Source organism: Melozone crissalis, unplaced genomic scaffold (genome assembly GCF_028551555.1).
Source record: "Melozone crissalis strain CALT ecotype California unplaced genomic scaffold, PUWL_Pcris_2 ptg000018l_1, whole genome shotgun sequence".
In the NCBI taxonomy this organism is placed as follows: domain Eukaryota; kingdom Metazoa; phylum Chordata; class Aves; order Passeriformes; family Passerellidae; genus Melozone; species Melozone crissalis.
The window spans coordinates 2,227,922-2,249,691 of record NW_026535796.1 but is presented as its reverse complement, the minus strand read 5'-3'; the positions used below and the strand labels follow the sequence as shown (position 1 = coordinate 2,249,691).

The following is a 21,770-nucleotide window of genomic DNA, read 5'->3' as shown; positions in this document are numbered from 1 at the left end:
CTGGGTGTGTCCCCAGGGATTAAGGTGTCCCATTCTTGCCCCAGGGAGCAGGCAAGAGCTCCCTGAAAACACCATGGAACTCATCTGCTGAGCCAAAGGAGATGGAGTTCATTCCCTGGGGCCGAGGACATGAGGGTCATTGCATGGGGAATAGAGCTGGGGAACGGCACTGAGCCCAGCTGCACTGCTTGGAGCCATGAGGGAGGAGGATCCAGGAGGGAGGAGGAAAGCCATGCTCCAATGTGCTCCCTGCAGAGCATCCCACAAAAATCACCCAAGGCAATGCTCCTGCTCCCTTCTCCTGCAGAAATACAACACGACGAGGCGGGTGATCCCATGGATATTGAGTAATAAGGAGACTTAAGGAATCTCTCAGCCACTTTCCCCGGGTCCTTCAGCAGATCAGTGGAAGGGATCAGCAGGCTCAGACTCCCGTGTCCATGGCACTATCCTTTCTGCGGGCTTTTTTTTCTTTTGGCTCCTCAAAGACCCTCTGGAGGGAGAGCTGGAGGGACTCCACAGAGCAGGGCCTCCTGCACCTCCCTGCCAAGAAGTAGATTAAGGGTTTGATGCTGCTGTAGATGCAGGTGAGCAGGAAAACAACCTGGGAGGGCACAACCGTGAAACCGAGCTGCTGCAGGAAATTGCAGAGACTAAGGAGCAAAGTGAAGAGCACAATGATGACGATAACGATGTCACGCCTCTTGGGTTGCTGCTGCTGGGAACCCCACTTGGCCTTAATGAAATCAACTGTATGAGAAATGACCACAGGTACAGCAAAGAGGAGCAGGGTGATGGTGTACACAGGGATAAGAGCTGCCCAGCAGAGCTCCTGCTGCTGTGTTGGGCACAGGAATGTCACCGTGGGAAGGACAGTGAAGACAGCAAAGATGGCCCAGTATTGGACAGTGTCCACCACCCACACCAGACGCAGAGGAAGGTCGCAGTGGCAGCAGAGCTTGCAGAAGTTGTGCATATAACGCACTGGGCTGCTGCGTGTCAGCCGGAACAGTGCCCAGTAGTAGGAGACCAATGACAGATGGAAAACGAAGTTCATGTACATCATGGGCAGGATGGGAGAGCAAGACAAATCTTCCACTAGGATGAAGAGGGCAGAGGGTACTGCAAAGAGGAGGAAGAGGAAGTCAATGACAGCCAGGTCAAATATGCCAGCGTTCCTGCTTTTCAGGCTGAGGAGGCCGATGACAGCCCCGTTCCCAGCCAGCCCACAGAGGCCAATGATCACTGCTGCACTGTGTATGGCCACATCGGTGACATCTGTCTCACAGAGATCATCTCCTTTAGTCGGTGAGGCAGGAGATGGGGACACGGTGGTCACCTCCATGGATGGACGCTGGGCAGGCAGTAGGATGTGGCCCTGCCTGTGGTCAGAGTGGATGGGCAGTCAGTTCTTGGAGAATGCAGGGATGGACCATGTGGCTCCTCAGCAGCTCCCTGCAGTGGGAAGGATTCAGTGGGGAGGAGTGAGATGTGCAGGGGAAGAGGGCAGTGGAAATGCTGGGGTGGGAGTGAGGGTGGGAGGGTTGGGCTGTTGTGCAGGGGATTGATAAAGAAGAGAGAATAAACTTTTTCAACTCTCCTGAAGTTGCTTAAAGATTAACTGGGCAAATTGATAAACATACGTAAAGATGTGGACCCTGGCGGCTGGAGGCAGTGCAAAAACAGATTTGGAGGCCTGCAATAGTTTTGGGGCAAGTTCTGTAACAAGAAGCAAGAGCACATGGCCAAAGGAAAAGTTCAAGGCAAGGTCATCTTTAATATCAGAGCACTCAGTGAATACAACCACTAGAAGCCCCTCTCAATGAATCTCCATTGCCATCAGAGGACTCCCAGTAGGAAGTGGATGCATGGAAGGGAGTTCTAGGAAACTGGTATTAATGTTTTTCTTTAAGGTGTTGTGAAAAATGCATGTATTTTATGATTGGCTTTTCGCAAATATTAAAATGAATATTGCATGTGTTGTGTTAGAAAGTAATGCTGTATTAATTCTCTTAAGTCCTGTGTCAAATACAGTTTTCGGTTATGAAAATTGTTAAAATAGAAACTATGCTGTGTAAGATGCTTTGTTTAACAGAAAGGGCTTGCAGCGAGATAGCAGCCACAGGACACCTAAATCTTTCAGAGAAAGGGAATTTATTGCCTTCTTATCAGAAGAAACTAACTTCTTTCCGCCTTGGAGGGGCTGTTAGGATTAGAAGGAAGAAGCTGACACTGACCAGATGGAATCCTGTGTTTGAATGGAATTTATACATCATGCATGAAGTGTATGAATATGCAACGGGCTATTGTTCTTAAGGGTTAATCCTTTGTTAACAAGTGTCCTTTTTCGGGCTCGTGATGACCAGAAAAAGGTACCCGGATGTCCGTAACTCTTTGTTTTTATTGTCTCATGTTGTCTTAATTCAATATGTCCAAATTGTTATTACTCTAATTGTGGTACCATTTTTTAAACCATTTTATTATTATTAAACTTTTAAAAATTTTAGAAACAAGTGATTGGCGTTTTTCACAGTGTTCTTAAGAAAAGAAAAACTTTTTAATGTCTATATATGGTTATAGTGAATAAAAACATGGTTATAAAGTCTCACAACACACACAAAAAAATTGAGAGATCCTTCTGCATGTCCTGCTGCATAATACTTCCCTTGGTAACACCACTGGTGTGTGTTAGCAACTTTATTCTGTCTGATTTTGTTATCATTCCTCATCCATCCCATCCCATCCCATCCCATCCCGATGGGTTCCCAGTCCCTGGCCTCTCCGTGGCTGCAGGTGTGGCCTGTTGGGCTCTGCTGCTGTCCAGTGGCAGATTTGGGATTGGTGGCACCCAGAGCCCTCCTGCCCCCTCCAGCCCCTGTCTGCCTGATGCCTTGGGCTGGCTCCCTGGAACAGAGGCCAGAGCAGGTGAAGAGAATAAAAGGAGGCTTTGATGAAAGGCCTTCAAAAGGTTCACCTTGGGCTCTCCAAGCCTCCGAGAGGGGCTGCACCCAAAATGGACAATGGCCATGAGTTTTCAGACAGATATACATTTGATCCATTTACAAATCTGTGGTTAATCCTCCAATTTCAGCTTCAGGTAATGAAGTCATTTAGCCCCAGTTGGCCCTCCCTCAATTCAATTTTGTCTGTACTTTTCTGAGCCTGAGGCAGTAGAGTGTCCTTGAACTTCATGCCTAGAGGGATTGTTTTCTCTGACCAAAATGTGCAGACAGTTAACTAACACTTTTACATGGAGTTTAGAGTTATGCACTAATGCAGTACAGGATATGAAAAATAAAAAGGCTAAAATCCTAAGGCATCATGCCCCCTCTGACATCCTCTAGAAATTGCCCCCAGGCTGCCTTCCCCTCCAGACAGCCCCGCTCCTCTCCTGCCCCACTCAGGAGCCCCAGCAGTGTTTCTGCTCCTCCTGGCAATTCCATGCTTCTCCAGCCCAATGAAGAGCAGTGGAGCCATCCCTGTAGTGCCTCTTGTTTGTGTCCAGAGGAGGTTGGGGGGCTGGAGAGCAGGGATGGAGCTGGGGAGGGGCATCTCCAAGAGAAAGACGGCCCCAAAGGCTTCTGGGGCAGGCTGGGGTGAGCAGCCCGTGGGGAGGGACTGGAGCCTGAGGCCCGGGGCTGGGAGGGATGGGAAGGACGGGAGGTGGGTGGGCTGCATGGGGAGTGGGATGGGAGGGTGGTGTGGGAGGGGTGGGACATGATGGAGCTGCTGGGAAGATGTGGTGGGAAGGTGTGGGGTGTGGTGGGGCTGGAGAGAAGGTGTCGGGTGTGGTGGGGCTGGTGGCCTCAGGGAAGCCCCAGGGAGGGGGTTGATGCCCCGTGGTGCCCGTGGTGACAAACACAGGTGTCACCCTGCTCCTGGAAGGGGGTGGCTGTGCTGAGGATCACGTCCTCCTGCTCTCCTTGCTGCTGCACCACCTGAGCCTGCTGAGGGAGCAGCTGAAGGCAGTGGAGAGGAAGAATTTCTCAAGGCAGAGAAGCCTTTGCACCTGGCTCACAAAATTAAACAATAAATATCTTTGAGGAGATCTTACCTGTGACACTCACAAAGCGCTCGGGGTGGGGAATGCTGCGCCCCTGGATCATCATGTCCATGCCAGCCCAGCTCTGGGCACTGGGGATCATGGTTGCTGCAGGGAGCACAAGCCATGGCTGTGTCCCCTCTGACACCAAGAAGTTTAAGTCTATCAGCAAAATTGTGTTAGACTAATAAGAATTTTTTAGTCCAAATTTTGAATATATTGGAAATATATATGCCATAGACAGGTTCACAGAAACAACACATTTCATGCATTTTTATGCATTATAATATCTCAGACTTTTTATAGATACTCCCAAATGTGGACCCAGTTTCTTACGTCATGGTATAGGTGTTTTGTTTCTTTTAATTAGTACTAGAATATGCCATCGATCTTAGTTAAATCAATAACCTGGGGTATTTTTCAGTAAACAATATTTTATTAAATTTGATGTACAAGCCTAGGAAATGCCTCTCTTATTGCCATTGCAATTTATGTCTTGCAATTTATTAATTATGTCTTTTGGTATGTATAGGCCTCTGAAATACTAAGCCTCTCAAGATATCGTTCTTATTCTTTCACATCCAATTATTTCTAGTTATATGATAACCGTTAAAAATACTTTATTGAGTTTTTTCTCCACCTATTAAGTTCTCTATGGGGTATGCGCTGATAAAGTTTTCTACTAGCACTCAGCCAACAGAGATCTAAATCAAAACCAGCTAAAAAAACACAGTCAAAAAAGCCTTGACTAATTAAACATAGTTCATTATAGAAATTCCTAAACAGTCACAGAATTCCTGACTAACCACCTCTCTGTCCCCTCCCTCCAGCCACATTCCCGGCTGGCAGCAGCAGCCAGAGGAAGCCGGGAAGCGCTGGCAGAGGGGGCAAAGGCAGCTCAGGGTTCACGGTGCTGTTTATTGATATCAGACCTCAGTGGGATGCAGGAACCAGGGGCCAGGGGGAATTCTGGGGTCACAGCCATGTTGGGAAGGATCTATTTGGGGAAAAGTGCTCCAGGACCTGTGAGGGAGGAGCAAATCCATGCTCCAATGTGCTCTGTGCAGAGCATCCCTCCCACATAGCCCTTTTCACTGCCTCTGCTCCCTTTCCCTGCAGGAATAAGGGTGGGAGGGTGATCCTGAGTCACTGCCCCATGGTCCTGCATGGGGGCACTTGAGGGGTTCAGCAGGCTCAGACCCCCTGTCCGTGGTGGCATCATTACTGGGGGCACTGCTCCCTTCTGGCTCCTCAAACACCTTCTGGAGGCACTCCCTGAGGGACCCCATGGAGCAGCGCCTCCAGCACTTTGTTACTGAGATGTAGATGAGGGGGTTGATGCTGCTGTGCATGCAGGCAACCAGGAGAACAACCTGGGGGGACACAGTGGTGTAGCCGAGCTGCTGCAGGAAATTCCAGAGACTGAGGGGGAGAGTGAGGAGCACAGCCAGGAAGTCAATGATGTCAAGGCTCTTGGATTGCTGCTGCTGGGAGCTACCCTTGAAGTGAATGAAGAGGATTGTGCTGGAAATGACCATGGATGGAGCAAAGACGAGGAAGTTGAGGATGTACAGGGAGATGAGAGCTCCCTGGCAGAGCTTGTGTTCCTGTGACTGGCACAGGGAATTCACTGCAGAAATGGCAGCGATGGCAGTGATGGAAAGGGCCCGGAGCGTGGCACTGACCACCACCCATGAGAGGTCCTGGGGAAGGTGGCAGAAGAGCCCAGGTGGGCAGAGCATGGACCTGCCCCTCTCGATGCTGATGGCCGTCAGCCGGTACAGCCCTACGCTGTGGAACATCGGGAAGAGGAGGAAAAGGAAGCGTATGGATGCTGGGGGCATGATGGAGGAGCAGGAGAAATCCTTCAGCCGGAAGAGCAGAGCGGAGGGGACCATGAAGATGAGGAAGAGGAAGTTGATGATGGCCAGGACAAGGATGTAGGCAGTGATGGGTTTCATGGTGTCCCTGTGGATGCGGAACCCGAGGATCCAGAGCACAGCCCCGTTCCCAGCCAGCCCACAGAGGCAGATGAGCAGTGTCACACTGTGTGTGGCCATGCTGGGGACATCTGTTTCACATAGATGTTGCCCTTCAGTGGATTAGTTGGCAGGGGGGGACACGATGTTCATCCCCTGGATGGATGCTGGGCAGGCAGTGGGATGTGGCCCCTGGCTGTGGTCAGAGTGGATGGGCAGTGAGTGCTTGGAGAATCCAGGGATGGAGCATGTGGCTCCTCAGCAGCGCCCTGCAGTGGGAAGGATTCAGTGGGGAGGAGTGAGATGTGCAGGGGAGGAGGGCAGTGGAAATTGTGGGGTGTGAGAGGGAGGTGGGAGGGTTGGGCTGTTTGACAGGAGGCTGATAAATAACACAGAAAATAAACATTTTCAGTTCTTCTGAATTTTTTTAAAAGGAAAGTTGCCGAAATTAAAACAATGTGTTATAGATGGATAATGGGATGATTGGCTCTCACAGTTAAGGGATGAATACTTTGTGAATATTAAGAGAAGCTTTATTGATATATAATTATTATTATTGCAGTCTGTTGTTTAGATGTCCCCTGTTGTCCCTAGAGTCCCCTTGTCTCCCCTCTGTACTGTTGCCATCAGAGAGCCTGAGTCATCTAGGACAGGTGGAAAGAAGGGCTGTACAAAAGCTTGTTGCTGGGGAGGTAGAGGTGCAGCATGAGGACACCTGACTCTCCAGTCAAGCTGCAGGAAAGCAGGCTCCAGCAATAAACACAAAGAAGGGCTGACTGACAGACTTTGGGAGGGGCCAGGTTTAGCTGATGCAACCCCCAGGGTATCAAATGTGAAGCCTCCATCCTGAAGATCAGCCAGCCACGTGGTGGGCAGCCATGAGGGAAGCTCCCAGGCCTGCTTGTCCCTATTTACTCCTTTTGTCACATTTTTTGTTAAGGTTTATTAAACCTTTAGAAATTTTAAAAAGTGGGTGGTTGTTTCTCACAGGATGTAAAGGCTGGCACACAGGATGGCAAACATGGCAGGAACCCGTGGAGAAACAGATCAGTAGAGCTGCAGTGATTTTGGGGCAAATTCTGGAGGAAGAAACAACAGTGCTTGGCCAGAGGAAAAGTTCAAGGCAAGGGCACCTTTAATATGGCAGCATGCATTGAATATGACCACCAGAGAGACCCCTCTTAATAAACCTCCAGGATCATAAAAGGGCTTCCAGGAGGAGGTGGATGCATGGAAATGAATTCTAGGAAAATGGTGTTTGTGTATTGGATAAAAAAAAAACTTATTACTGCCTACATCTGGTTCTAATGTGTGGGAACTCAGCACAGCATTCCTGATGTGCAGAGTCACCGAGACAACCCTTGGGGGACTCGGAAGTCCTGGAACGTTGCCAGAAGTGTTTGGTGGTTGGACTTTGATCCTGCACAGGAAGCAACACCTGTATGAGGATGGGAGGATCACACGGGGATAAATGGTGAAGGGATAGATTAATTATAGAGTGAAAACACAGGTTTTAGAATCTCGGTACAGGGGGGTTCTCGGGGACAAGATGGAGGAATTAGGGTGTGTCCTGTCCTCCTTCTTCTTCTTCTTGTCATCCATCTTTGGTGGTGATGGTGGCACTTTGAGATTGATTCTTACTGAATGTGCACTTGTCAATAAGGGTGAAAGGTACTGGGGAGAAAAGGTAAATATCTGCCACGTAGTTTTTGGTATAAAGATATGTGACCGCCCTGAGGGCAGTCAGTGTGCTCATGGCTGGCTTGCTGTGGGGAACTCTGTCGGGCCGGGAGAAAATATTGTAGATAAGAATTAATAAACAACACCGAAGAACTGAAAAACCTGAAGACTCCTTTGGTCCTTTGGAGCGCGGGCTGCCCCAAAGCCATCCAGACCCTTTCCAGGCCATTAGAACAGCCGAGGAACGGGACACTAATGGATTAATACCCCGTTGTAAAGTCTCACCATACACACCACACAAGGAGAGATCCCTCTGTGTCCTGTGCAGGTCAATGATTGCTCATGCTTTGAACTGTGTCATAAAGTTTGTTCTGGCCCATTTCAGTATTAGGATGCAGATGGGATGCACAGGAGGAGAGAGAGGAGATGAGGAGGACACTGCGGTCACCGGGAGAGGGTGTCAGGAACAGAGCAGCTGCTGCAGGAGAGGAAGGTGGGGGAGGGAGGAAGGCAAACATTCCACTGACCTGTTCCCTGTGGGGCAGCAGCAGGCAAAGGGCTCTGTGCAGATCAGCGGCGCTTCCTGGTCCCTCTTGCTCCTTTGGGATCCATGTCCTAAAGCAGCTCCTGCCAGGTCAGGGACATGAAGGAGAAAGTGCCCAGGTCACCAGGAGCTCCCCATTGCTGTCCTGCTGGCTCCTCTCTGTGCCTTGTCCTGTTGTTGCTCCCCAAGGCTTGGCGCAGTCATGGGGGGAGTGGGGTAATCAAAAATTGCAACTTTGCCTACTTCAGAAATTGAGTTCCTCTGAGGTATTTATGTTGGGTGTGGGTTTTTTTTGGTATATTTTTTTTCCTACAGCGGATGTGGGTTTTTTCAGATGCTCTAAATGAATTTTTGTGATTGGCTCCTCTTTCTCTCCTGATGAGAAACACTCCATCTCTGCAGAGTGTCCCATTCTCCAATTGCCTTCCGTCTCTAGATAGGTTCCTACCATTCCTCATTTCTCTTCCCCAAGGGGTCATTGTCCCTCCAGCAGCAGAGGGATTCTGGTGGTGCTGGTGGCACTGGCAGTGCAGGCAGTGCTGCTGAGGCAGCTGCGTGCTTGTCATAAACAACTCCTGTTCCGGAAAGGGCTCTGAGATCATTGCAAAAACATGCTCTGGGCTGAGGAAGCACAGCTGAGTGGCTTGCTCCTATCCCGATCCCATCCTCATCCCCGCTCTCCATTCTCACCCCATCCTATCACATCCCACAGGTTTCCCAGACGAAGCCGTTCTGCACTCGGAGCGTGGCCTGTCAGGCTCTGCTCTCCTCCGGTGGGGAGATTTGGGGTTGTCGGCATGCAGCCCCCCTCCAACCCGCTCCGAACCTCTCCTGACCCCTCCAAAACCGCCTCGAACAGCACACACCATCCCTGGGGCCCCCTTTTCACCCCCAACAGCCCTGATCCTGCCATGATCCTTCTGGGACCCTCTGCAGTGTCCCTGCTCATCCTGGCCATAGGGTTCTAGGACCCAGGAGGGAGGAGGAAAGCCCAGCTCCAATGTGCTCCTCAGGATCACACAGGATGATAAACGTGGCTGTAGCCAGTGCAGAAACAGATTTGGAGGCCTGCAGTGGTTCTGGGGCAAGTTCTGTAACAAAAAGCAAGAGCACATGGCCAAAGGAAAAGTTCAAGGCAAGGTCACTTTAATGTCTCAGAGAATACAGCCACCAGAGACACCCTCTGAACGATCCTCCAGGATCAGGGAAGGACTTGGAGAAGGAGGTGGATGCCTTTGAATGGGTACTAGGAATGTGATGTTTATGTAATAGATAGCAAACACATTAATGACTGTGTGTGGTTACGATGGATAAAACCCCTGTTGTAAAATCTCACGGCACAGACATCAGGGAGAGAACCTTCTGTGCAGGTAGGGAATTCCTGCTTCCTAATGCTTCCCAATGCTTCCCATTGTGTTAGAAAGTTTATTTCAGCTGATTCAATGACAGATGGAATGCACAGGGCAGGGAAGGGGTGGCTTGGGAGGGCCCAGCTGTCACCAGGAGAGGGTGTCAGGAACAGAGCAGCTGCTGGAGGAGAGGAAGGTGGGATAGGGAGGAAGGCAAACATTCCACTGACCTGTTCCCTGTGGGGCAGCAGCAGGCAAAGGGGTCTGTGCAGATCAGCGGCGCTTCCTGGTGCCTCTTGCTCCTTTGGGATCCATGTCCTAAAGCGGCTCCTGCCAGGTCAGGGACATGAAGGAAAAAGTGCCCAGCTCACCAGGAGCTCCCCATTCCCGTCCTGCTGGCTCCTCTCTGTGCCCTGTCCTGGTGTTGCTCCCCAAGGCTTGGTTGAATCACATGGGAGTGGGGAAGTCAAAAATTGTAACTTTACCTGCTTCAGAAATTCAGTTCGTCTGAGTCATTTATCATGTATGTGGTTTTTGGTTTCTTTTTATTTTTTTTTTTTTGTCTTCAGAGGAAGTAGCTTTTCTCAGAAGCTCTAAATGAAATTTTTTGTGATTGTGTCCTCATTCCCTCTTGCTGAAAAACACTCTTCCCTGCAGAGTGTCCCATTGTGCATCTGCCTTCCCTCACCTGACAGGGTTTTATCATTCCTCGTTTCTCTTGCCTGAGGGGTCATTGTCCCTGCAGCACCAGCTGGTGGTGCCGGTGGCACAGAAATGCTGCTGGCAGTGCTAGCAGTGTGGGTGAGGCAGCTGGGTGCTTCTCAGAAACAACTCCTGTTCCGGGAAGGGCTCTGAGATCATTGCAAAAACATGCTCTGGTCCCAAGGAAGCACAGTTGAGCTGCTTCCTCCTCCTATCCTGATCCCATCGTCATCCCTGCTCCCCATCCCCATCCCCATCCCACCCCACTCCCCATCCTCACCCCATCCTATCACATCCCACAGCTTTCCCAGATGGAGCTGTTCCCCCACTCTGAGCGTGGCCTGTCAGGCTCTGCTCTCCTCCAGTGGGGAGATTTGTGATTGCCGGCATCCAGACCCCCTCCAACCCACTCTGAGCCTCTCCTGACCCCTTCAAAACTGCCTGCAACACCCCAGTCCATCTCTGGGGACCCCTGTGCCCCGGAAGAGCCCCGATCCTTCCCCGCTCCACCAGGGAGCCCTGGCAGTGTCTCTGCTCCTCCTGGCCATGGGGTTCTTAGACCCAGGAGGCAGGAGGAAAGCCCAGCTCCAATGTGCTCCAGAGCAGGACAGAGGATGGTAAATGTGGCTGGAGCCAGTGCAGAAATGGATTTGGAGGCCTGCAGTGGTTGGGGGCAAGTTCTGTAACAAAAAGCAAGAGCACGTGGCCAAAGGAAAAGTTCAAGGTACGGTAACCTTAAATATCAGAGCACTCAGTGAATACAATCACCAGAGACCCCTCCGAATAATCCTCCAGGGCCAGGAACGGACTTGGAGAAGGAGGTGGATGCATGGAAATGAGTATGGGGTGTGGTGGGGCTGGAGAGAAGGTGTGGGATGTGGTGGGGCTGGAGAGAAGGTGTGGGGTGTGGTGGGGCTGGTGGCCTCAGGGAAGCCCCAGGGAGGGGGGTGATGCCCTGTAGAGCCCATGGTGACAAACACAGGTGTCACCCTGCTCCTGGAAGGGGGTGGATGTGCTGAGGATCACGGCCTCCTCCTCTCCTTGCTGCTGCACCACCTGAGCCTGCTGAGGGAGCAGCTGAAGGCAGTGGAGAGGAAGAATTTCTGAAGGCAGACACACCTTTGCACCTGGCTCACAAAACTAAAAATTAAAGATCTTTGAGGAGATCTTTGCTGTGACACTCACAGAGCACTTGGGGTGGGGAATGCTGAGCCCCTGGGCCCTCGTGTCCTTGCCAGCCCAGCTCTGGGCACTGGGGATCATGGTTGCTGAAGGGAGCACAAGCCATTGCTGTTTCCCCTCTGACATCACAAAGTTTAAGTCTAAAATCAAAAGTGTATTAGACTAATAATAATTTTGAGTTGAAATTGTGAACATATTGGAAGTTTATTTGCTATACTTATATACAAAGAAACAACAATTTTCAGGCATTTTTATACACTATAATAGTCAAGATTTTTAATAGATTCTCCTCTTAGTGCTCCCAATTTATTATATTATGATATTGGTGTTTTGTTTGTTTTAATTCCTACCAGAACATGCCCTCCATCTTAGTTTAATGAATAACCTGTTTTTTCCCAGGCAAACAGTGTTTCGTAGGCAGTGCTTCAATGCCGGTGAAGAAACCCCTTGCCCTGTCTCCCTGCACTGTCGCTGGGAATGAGCGAGGGCCTGGGGAAAAAAAAGTGCTTTAAAATTTTTTATTACTTCTCATTATCATCCTCTGACTCTGTATATAATAAATTTCTTTATTACCATTTAATTTGAACCCATTTTCTATTCGTGAAAAGTTTTTTCTCCCAGTCCTCATCTCAACTCACAAGCCCTTTGTTAATTTTTGTTTCCCTCTCCTCTGCCCAGCTGAGAGCAGGAGAAGCTGAATGAACGGCTTTCGTGGGTGCCTGGCATTTGGCCAGTGCCAAACCACGACAGGCTTGCAGCAGGTTATCAGCATCAGAGCCCACATTTCTTACTGACAGTACCCTTGATGATGCAGTAAAAGCTATTGGAGACCAGATGTTGGGGTGCTGGGGTGCCCCTTGCAACCCTTCACCAGAGCTCATCCTCCTCCTCCTCAGCCTTGGGAATACTTGTGGTTGTTTTTTCCTGATCTCACCTTTTGCAAGCAGGGACACCTTCCACTAGACCGGGCTGCTTCAAAACCCCATCCAGCCTGGCCTGGAACACCTCCAGGGATGGGGAGGCCAGAGCATCTCTGGGAACCTGTGCCAGGGCCTCTTCACCCTGACAGGGAGGAATTTCTTCCCAATATTCCCCCTAACTCTGTTCTCTGGCAGTGGGAAGCCATTCTGCCTTGTCCTGTCAGTTCAGGCCTTTGTCCAACGCGCCTCTCCAGTTCTTGGAGCCTCTTTAGGCCCTGGAAGGGGCTCTAAGGTCTCCCTGAAGCCTTCCCTTCTCCAGGCTGAACAGCCCCAGCTCAGAGACCTCAGAGAAGCCACAGGGAGGGGGTTGATGCCCCATGGAGACAATGGTGACAAACACAGATGTCACCCTGCTCCTGGAAGGGGGTGGCTGTGCTGAGGAGCACGGACGTCTCCTCCCCTTGGAGCTGCACCATCTGAGCCTGCTGAGGGAGAGGCCAAAGCCAGGGCAGAGGAAGAATTTCTGAAGGCACAAAACCACCAGCAAGGAAATCAGTAAAAAACAGCTTTATTATTAAGCAAACCAATGTGCTATCCCTATTTGTGTGTTTGTGTGTATTCAAGGGCATATGACAAAAGGACAGCGTGGGTAAGGATTAAAAGGAAAATAGCTTAAATGCTTTCCAACACTCAAACAGTACTTCACTTACAGCTTAAACTTATCAATTCAGAAGAGCAATATCACTTAGCAGCTTTTAACCCTATTTATGCCTGATAGAGAGAGCAGCATTTCTGCCCCATTTGCCAGAGCAGATGCAGACGTGTGTGCACACAGCCAGCCAGCCAGGCAGAGTGAGTGCAAGGTGCCTGTGACCAATTGCCCTGGCAGGCAGTGAAATGCTCCCTGCGGATCCCTTTGCATCTCCTCCCTGGGCCAAGGGCTGGGCCTGGAGCCCTGGCGGGATGGGCCCAGGAGCCGTGGGCGTTCGGGGATCAGCTCAGGGCAGCAGCCGGGAGAGATCCCAGCTGGGAGAGGCCCCAGTGCCAGGGAGCTTCTGCTCAGCGCTGCTGGGCCCAGCAGAGCTCCAAGGCTCTCCTTTGGGGCCGCTGCTCACAGGGCCCCAAGGCATGGGCGGCACTCACAGCAATGGCTCAGCCTGGCCACACTTGGGGCCGGCAGCTTCCTGGGACAGTGGGAGAGCAGGGATGCTGTGGCATCCAGGGCAGTACAATAATTTGCAAGGCTGTTGATAAAAGCTCAGGAGGTGGTTGGACAGCAGCAATTGCTGGGAGCAGAGGGTGTTTCTGATCAGCGCCACAGGAGCTGAGCCCAGGGGCTGCTCCTCAAGGCTGAGGCCTAAGGAGCCTTTCTGAGATCCCAGTGCAGCCTGATTTTAGGAAAATTGATCCACAAACATCAGAGGTTTATGTACGAACAGGAGACTGAGGAGTCCTTTGACTTTATTTGAGTAAAGGTAGAGGCTATGAGGCATTCCCCTGGGATCTCTCCAATTTTTGTGAGGGCACAGCCTCCCTTTTTGTTCTAATTTCCTGGGTGCGTTTCCCTACTCTCTTTCCCCACTGGCCCAGGTACTTGAGAGGTACAGACTCCCCTATACACCTGACACTAAAGAGTTCCCTCTTATGTATAACCCACCCTTTCAATTTTTAATTCTTACACAATTTAGGGGTTTTTCTTCCCCATTCTTTCTTTCACGTTTTGATGTCTAATTTCATTTATCAGCATACCTAAAGTTTCTTTGTAAATGGAAATATCTTCTTCCATTCATCAATCAGTGGAATCCTTCCCATTGTTTCTTTTATCTCCCAGTGCTAGTTGTATCTGCCAGCAGACCCACAGCATGTTTGTAAAGACAAATCCGCCATTGCTCTCATTGGAAAGGGGTTGGGTGATGCACCAGCACAGGGAGGGTGACACTTTAGATATTTATTCATCAGGTGAATTAAGCAGTCCCTCAGCCACAGTCCCAGCGTCCCTCAGCAGTGCAGCGGGAAGATTCAACAGGCTCAGAGCACTGTGTCCATGGCAGGATCATGGCTGTGGGCAGTGTCTGTCTCCTCAAAGACCCTCTGGAGGGAGAGCTGGAGGGACCCCACAGAGCAGGGCCTCCAGCACCTCCCCACCATGAAGTAGATGAAGGGTTTGATGGTGCTGTGGATGCAGGCGAGCAGGAAAACAACCTGGGAGGGCACAATGGTGTAGCCGAGGTACTGCAGTAAATTCCAGAGGCTGAGGGGCAGAGTGAAGAGCACAATGAGGCAGATAACAATGTTGAGTCTCTTGGGTTGCTGCTGATGGGAGCCAGGCTTGACCTTAATGAAGAGGATTGTGCTGGAAATGAGCACGACGGGAGCACAGAGGAGAAGGCTGAAGGCATCCACAGAGATGAGAGACACCCAGCAGTGCTCAGATAGCTGGACAAAACACAGAGAAATCATGGTGGCAAAGACAGTGATGAAAGTGATGAGCAATGAAAGCACCAGCCATGACAGGTGTTGGGGACGGCGGCAGCAGAGCCAGAGCGGGCAGTGGATGGAGCGGCACCTCAGGATGCTGATGCATGTCAGTGTGTACAGACAAAAGGTGTGTGACACCAGTGGCACCCTGAAAAGAAACCACACATACTGCAAGGGCATGATGATAGAGCAGGACACATTCCCCAGCAGGAAGAGCAGAGGGGAGGGCAACAGAATAAGGAGGAAGAGGAAGTCCAGAAGAGTCAGCACGAGAATGTAAAGGATGGTGCTGTTCCTGGACAAACAGCGGGAGCCAAGGAGCCAGAGCACAGTCCCGTTCCCAGCCAGCCCACAGAGGCAGATGAGCAGTGTCACACTGTGGGTGGCCACGCTGGTGACATCTGTCTCACACAGATCATCTCCTTCAGTGGGTGAGGCAGGAGATGGGGACATAGTGGTCACCTCCATGGATGGACGCTGGACAGGCAGTGGGATGTGGCCCCTGGCTGTGGTCAGAGTGAATGGGCAGTCAGGGCTTGGAGAATCCAGAGATGGACCATGTGGCTCCTCAGCAGCTCCCTGCAGTGGGAAGGATTCAGTGGGGAGGAGTGAGGTGGGAGGGTTGGGCTGTTCAGCAGGAGATGTGGTAGGGAAGCACAGGGCAGAGGAGGGGGGAGCTGGGGAGGGCACTGCGGTCACCTGGAGAGGGTGTCAGGAACAGAGCAGCTGCTGCAGGAGAGGAAGGTGGGGTAGGGAGGAAGGCAAACATTGCACTGACCTGTTCCCTGTGGGGCAGCAGCAGGCAAAGGGCTCTGTGCAGATCAGCGGCGCTTCCTGGTGCCTCTTGCTCCTTTGGGATCCATGTCCTAAAGCGGCTCCTGGCAGGTCAGGGACATGAAGGAGAAAGTGCCCAGGTCACCAGGAGCTCCCCATTCCCGTCCTGCTGGCTCCTCTCTCTGTGCCCTGTCCTGGTGTTGATCCCCAAGGCTCAATGGGGTCATAGGGCAGGTGAAAGTTGTTTTATAACTTCAGCTACGTCAGAGCTCCACTCCCTCAGAGTTATTTATCTTGATTATTTTTTTTTTCTTGACCCCAAAGGAATTGGCTTTTGTCAAAAGTCCACATGAAGAACTGTGAAAGTGGCTCCTCATTTTCTTCTCATTAGAAACACTCCTTCCCTGCACAATGTCCCATTCTCCAACTGTCTTCTCTCTACCATTCCTTATTTCTCTTCCCTGAGGGGTCATTGTCCCTCCAGCAGCAGAGGGATGCTGGTGGTGCTGGTGGCACTGGAATGCTGCTGGCAGTGCTGGCAGTGCTGGTGAAGAGTCTGGCAGCTTGTCAGAAACTGCTCCCATTCTGGGAAGAGCTCCAGAACCATTGCCAAAGCTAGCCCTTTGCCCAACGAAGCAAAACTGAGGCAAGAATTCCCATTTTTGCATTCTCACCCAGGCTTGCAAAGCTCAAGGTAAGGACAGCACTCAGTTGCTTGCAGCCAGGCTATCAGCACTTGCAGCCCACCCTAATTACTGCCAATCCCCTTGATGATGCAATGAAAGCTATCAGGGACCAGGGTGCTGTGAACTCCCTGCCAACCCTTCACCAGAGCTGCTCCTGCTCCTCCTCAATCCTGGGAACACTTGGGGTTGTTTGTGACACCTGATCCCAGACTGTCCCTTTGCAAGCAGAGATAACTGCCGCTATGCCAGATTGCTCCAAACCCCATCCAGCCTGGCCTTGGGGACTTTCAGGGATCCAGGGACAGCCACAGCCTCACAGGGCAGCCTGTGCCAGGGCCTCACCACCCTCACAGGGAAGGATTTCTTCCCTATATCCAATCTGACCCCACCCTCTGTCACTGGGAAGCCATTGCCCCTTGTCCTGTCACTCCATGCCCTTGTCCAAAATGCCTGTCCACCAGTTCTAGAGCCCCATCAGCTCCTGGATCATGAAGTTTTTGCCCTTGAAAGGATTGGGCTGGTGAGGGGATGTGAGATTCCATAGCTGGGGACACAAACATGGTGTCAGCAGGAAGAGAGGTGACAGTTCTGGTCCCAGGGCCAGCAGTTTCCAGCAGGAGCATCCCAGATCCCTGAGGCACATGTCAACCTGGGTAGGAATCATCTCACCCCAGCTTTCCAGGAATTCCTTGGAATTCTCTGTAGGCTGCTGCCTGACTGCAAAGGGAGGATGTAGAGGATGTAGCGGATGACTCAAGGGAAACCTGCAACTTTCTAAGGATTAAAGCCCAGAGAGCAGCATGGATTTGCCTCTTCTCGGAAGAAATGCCATTGCTGACATCCTAAATCATCCCTCTGCTGTGTGCCAGGCCTCCAGCTGAGCCAAAGAATTTTTTATTGCATAAATCTTCTTGGAAACTGTGTGGTGAAGGTGAAGTACCTCTGAAATTGTGGCATACACATGGCAAAACTAGATTTGAATCAGAAATCAAACTTTAAGAGGACATTTGTAGTGCAGGGTCCTTAGGATCCACCTCAGGAATGACAGGGAGCAAGTTAAGGCAGTTCAAAAGACAAGATTTCAAGATTGAAGTTGCTATAAAATAGAAGCTGAGATGGAGCCCAAGTGGTTTGGGCACAGGTGTGGTTGCTGAGGCTCTCTCCCGTTGCTCATTTCCCGGGCAGAGTGAAGAGCAGCTGAGGAGCAGAGCCCTGAGCCCGTGGCAGGCTCTGAGGCAGCTGCCTGTGTGTGAGAGCCCTGGAGAACACGAGGCAGCACGGAGAGCAGGGGCTGTGGCAGGAGCTGGGACAGAGCCCGCGCCGGACGCTGCTCGGGCTCAGCCCGCGGGCTGCGCTCCCCTTTCCCAAGGGACCATTCCAGGGAACCTCCTGCAGATCCCGGCCCAGGGACAGCAGCTGGAGCCTGGCAGCTGAGGGCAGTGCACTGCGGGCAAGTTCTCCAGGCTGCCAGAGGAAACCAGGTCAGACTCTTCTCTTCCACCTTCACCAGGGCCCCCTCATTGGGTGGAACCTGGTTATTGATTTTGGGGGCAGAACTGAGGTCTGTAGGGAATTCAAAGCTATAAATAGTGTGGGAAAAGGGAGGGAATATTGAAAGGAGTGTCCTGCTGAAGGAATCCAGCAGCTCAGTGATATCAACTGACACCTGAGAGTCCAGGTCAGATCCATCCCAAAGCCATTTGCTCTCCGATATCTCCATGGGCAATCCTCTCCTTCTCCAATTGTTTTCCTGCTCCAGCTCTGTCATTTCCACAGCCAGGAAGGAGGTATCTCCCTGGCTTTTGTGCCAGGCACACAGGACCAGGCTCCCACATCCTCCTTGCCATCTGTCCTGTCCCTCACCCTTCCCTGTGCTGCTCCACATGGAAGCTGTGGGTAGGAAAAGATGGAAAAGCCATGTTTGGGGGACAGCAGCGTTGCTCTGGTGTGTCTGTTTGTCACCCCTGCAGCTGTGTGAGGGCAGGAGAAGCAGCAGAGGTGTCCCCATGAGCACTTTGTCCCCTGGCACGGAGGGAGCCAGCCCTGCCTGCTGGAGCCAGCCCGGTGGGAAGGCATCCCAGGGGAGCTGGAATGAGGAGAGCCACGACAACTGGAGCCAGTGTGACAGCAGGCAGTGGAGCAAAGTGCCTGTCCCGCTGCTGCTGCTGCTGCTGTGCCTGCGTGGGATGGTGGGAATGGGGCTGTGCTCTGGCTCCTCAGCTTCTGCATCCACAGGAACCCCATCACCCTCTATGTGCTCAGCCTGGCCATGGCTGGCTCCACCTTCCTGCTCTCCATCACCATCACCCTGGGGATATTTTCTGTCCCAGAGAGCTTCTGCCACCAGCTGGGCTCGTGGGCTGTGCCAGCTGGGCTGAAGGTCCCCATCCTCTTGGCTTTCACTGCCACTGTCTGCTCTCTGACAGCCCTCAGTGCTGTCACAGCTCTGTTTGTCCTCCCGTGTCCTGCTGGCCCTGCCACTGCTCCCAGTGCTTCCCGGTGCTCCTGTGTGCCCTGCTCTGGCTGCTCTCCTTGCTGCTCACTGCCACCCTCCATTGCTGCCCTTTGGTGCCCACGGCCTTGGTGCTGAGCTGCCACTTCTCAGTGCTCAGCCTGCCCTGTTCTGCTCTGGCCCTGCTGGCCAGGCTCCTGTGCTGCTCATGGAAACAGCTCCCAGGGAAGCTCTGTGCCCTGCTCCTGCTGCTCCTGTCATCTCCTTCCCCTTCTTCCCTGCTGATTTTGGGCACTGGCTCTTGCTGAGGGCGTTTGACTTCTCTGTCTTTGCCCCCAGCCCCTCTCTCCTGCTCACCTGTGCCCAGAGCAATGCCCTCCCTCTGATTGACTGCCTGGCTGGGAGCTGTGCAAAGGAATTCACCCCCTCTGGTAGTGTTGCCTTGCAGAGGGCTTTTGAGGCTTTTGTGCCAGAGCCAGGGCATAGGGACAGCACAGGGGAGTCATCATCAAGTGGAATTATCAGGAAAATACTCAGAATAAAACAGAGCCATAAAATATCCAGAGTGGGATGTGACCAACAAGGATATTGGTGTCGAGTTCCTGGCCCTGCACAGGACATCCCAACAATCCCAGCCTGTGCCTGAGAGCATTGTGCAAATGCTCCTTGAGCTCTGTCAGGCTGGTGCTGTGTGCAGCAGGGGAACTCCTGCCTGGGGCAGTAGTGGGTGACACCAGGAATCCTCATGGAATGGTTTGGGTTGTGTCCTGGTTTTCGGTAAATTTGGGAGGAAACCTTCCAATGGGATCCCTCTAGAAAATAAATTCAAGCAGCCTCTCCCTCCCAGCTGGTTCAGGAAAAGATTTCCTGAGAGAAAAGTGGAAAAAACTGTTTATTTTACAAGCAAAGTATACACAAGGATAAGAAATGAAAACAATATTAAAGAATAACATCTCTTGCTGTTCTGAATGCTTGGCAGATTCAGACAGTCCTTGTTGTGGAGTGTAGTTTGTCTCACTCAGTCTCTTATCAGTCCCTCTGGTGCTGGAAAATGCCGCGTCCCAGGCCCCGGTGGGCCACAGGTGTGAGCTCCCAGTGCTCTTCTGGGTTTTCAGTCCAGAGCAGGTTTGAACAGTTCCAAGCAAAAGGAAAACCACAGTCCAGGTAACTTCTTTGCCTCAGCCAGCTGAAAAAACCCAAAAGCAAAGGAGAGCTCTGTGCTGCATGTCTGTGCTGCAGACAGCACGGTCTGGGAGGAGGAATGGGGAGGAGTGAGCGCAGCTTCTGAAAACAAACTGCTGCATCTGCTCTGCCCCTCTTTGCTCAAGGACCAGTCTGAAATGTGCAAAACCTATTTCGGGGCTAAACAGATGAATGGCGACACAATTCATCTGATAAAGTGGCCCCAGGGCAAGTTGGAAGGAATGGTAGAGATCATCTCATTCCATCTGTCCATCTGCCATGGGAAGGGACTGTCAGGAAACCTTTTGCTTTGAAGTCTTGCTCTTTTGAAAGGAAGCTCAGGTAGGGAGTGGCCTGGGTGACACAGGAGTGAAGGAAGGTGCTGGGAAGTAGAAAGATACATCGAAGGATAATGGTCCTTCTGCACTTGCCTTGGGAGGGTCTCCCTGGCTCAGGTGTTATTCCATGCACAAGAGCTTGGACCATGGAAAGTTTTGTCTTTCCAATGGACAGGAAATGGGAATCAGGTAGAGAAAAACCCTCTCAGAAGTCAAAGTCTCTTCTGTTAATTATTAACACATCTGTTAATAAATGTTCCTTAGGTGTTTAACCTCACCTGTGTCTCCAAAGCCTGACTCACCACCCACGGCTTTCACTCTCACTTCCCTTTCCAGAAGCAGTGGCACGGGTGTTTCCCCTGGATTTAAGGCAGTGGGAAAAGGAGGGACAACTTCCCCCTGAGCAAGAGATATGGCTGCTGCCCAGGTCTGTGCCAGGAGGAATCAGGAGCTCTTGGCACTGCCAACAGCATCCCAACCATTGCAGGCACATGCCTTAGGAAGGGCTCTGGTATGAGACAGGGACCTGTCCTGCTCCCAGAGCAGCCAGAGGCTTTAGAATGGGATAAAAGAAGGAATTGAGCCATTTTGGACACTGTTTAACAGAGACAGGCTCTGCAGTGAAGCCTGGATGTTGTTTATTGAACATATTCAGAGGCTGGGACTACCACAGCGGATAGAAACACAAACTATGGATCCAAATCTGATTGATGGGTAGTTACAGAATGACAAAGATCAGGAGAGGCTGGACTGTGGCTGGAGCTGCTGTGCAGAGTGGCTGTGCAGCTCCTCCTGAGGGTGGCCAGGTTCAGGATGGAGGTGCTCAAGGGCTTCCCTGGACACTGATGCTGGGGAACCAGAGGATGGATGGCCCCATTCTGCAGAAGAGCAGCACAATCCCCTAATTTCTGTGCAATTCAATGGTCCAAGCATCTGGTGATGGGAATTTCCATATTCCATGTACTTTCTGGTACAGGCACAAAGGATCAATGGAGTTCCCTATTGACCCTGCACTTTACTCAGAAGGATTCAATTCTGGAATTCAAGAAAGTGACAAATTGCCACTGAAAGGATAAGGGAATGTTGCTGTCCCTCCCCAGCTCTGCAGCCCTACCTGGTGTCCCTTCCCATCAGCTGGGAATGCAGGACTGGCTCTGCTGGACAGAAGGGGAAGGATGCTCCCTGATCCCAATCCCTCTCCTGCCATCCAGAGGCACCAGCCCTGCAGGGATTTGGGAAATCACTGCCACCCCGTGCTGGGTGTGTCCCCATGGATTAAGGTGTCCCATGATTTGCAGGCAAGAGCTCCCTGAAAACACCATGGAACTCATCTGCTGAGCCAAAGGAGATGGAGTTCATTCCCTGGGGCCGAGGCCATGAGGGTCATTGCATGGGGAATAGAGCTGGGGAGCATCACTGAGCCCAGCTGCACTGCTTGGAGCCATGTGGATCCAGGAGGGAG

General features: G+C 51.6%; 4 protein-coding genes across 4 annotated transcripts; 1 reads left to right on the top strand and 3 right to left on the bottom strand.

Annotated features, from left to right (window-relative positions):
• Nucleotides 1–424: 424 nt before the first annotated feature.
• On the bottom strand, nt 425–1,345 carry LOC128936977 (mas-related G-protein coupled receptor member H-like). Its single transcript, XM_054276289.1, has one exon. It carries the CDS (start codon nt 1,343–1,345, stop codon nt 425–427), a length of 921 nt encoding a protein of 306 aa, XP_054132264.1.
• Nucleotides 1,346–5,133: 3,788 nt separating this feature from the next.
• Nucleotides 5,134–6,102, bottom strand: LOC128937058 (mas-related G-protein coupled receptor member H-like). Its single transcript, XM_054276415.1, has one exon. It carries the CDS (start codon nt 6,100–6,102, stop codon nt 5,134–5,136), a length of 969 nt encoding a protein of 322 aa, XP_054132390.1.
• An 8,324-nt stretch (nt 6,103–14,426) lies between these two features.
• Nucleotides 14,427–15,344, bottom strand: LOC128936982 (mas-related G-protein coupled receptor member H-like). Its single transcript, XM_054276296.1, has one exon. The coding sequence runs from the start codon at nt 15,342–15,344 to the stop codon at nt 14,427–14,429; it is 918 nt and encodes a 305-aa protein (XP_054132271.1).
• Nucleotides 15,345–18,501: 3,157 nt separating this feature from the next.
• LOC128937057 (mas-related G-protein coupled receptor member A1-like) lies at nt 18,502–20,605 on the top strand (the record flags this gene model as incomplete). Its single annotated transcript, XM_054276414.1, is given in 5 exon segments — nt 18,502–18,523; nt 18,526–18,804; nt 18,807–19,039; nt 19,042–19,219; nt 20,601–20,605. Coding segments are annotated over 5 exon segments (717 nt in total), but the record flags the coding sequence as incomplete, so codon positions are not given.
• Nucleotides 20,606–21,770: the final 1,165 nt, after the last annotated feature.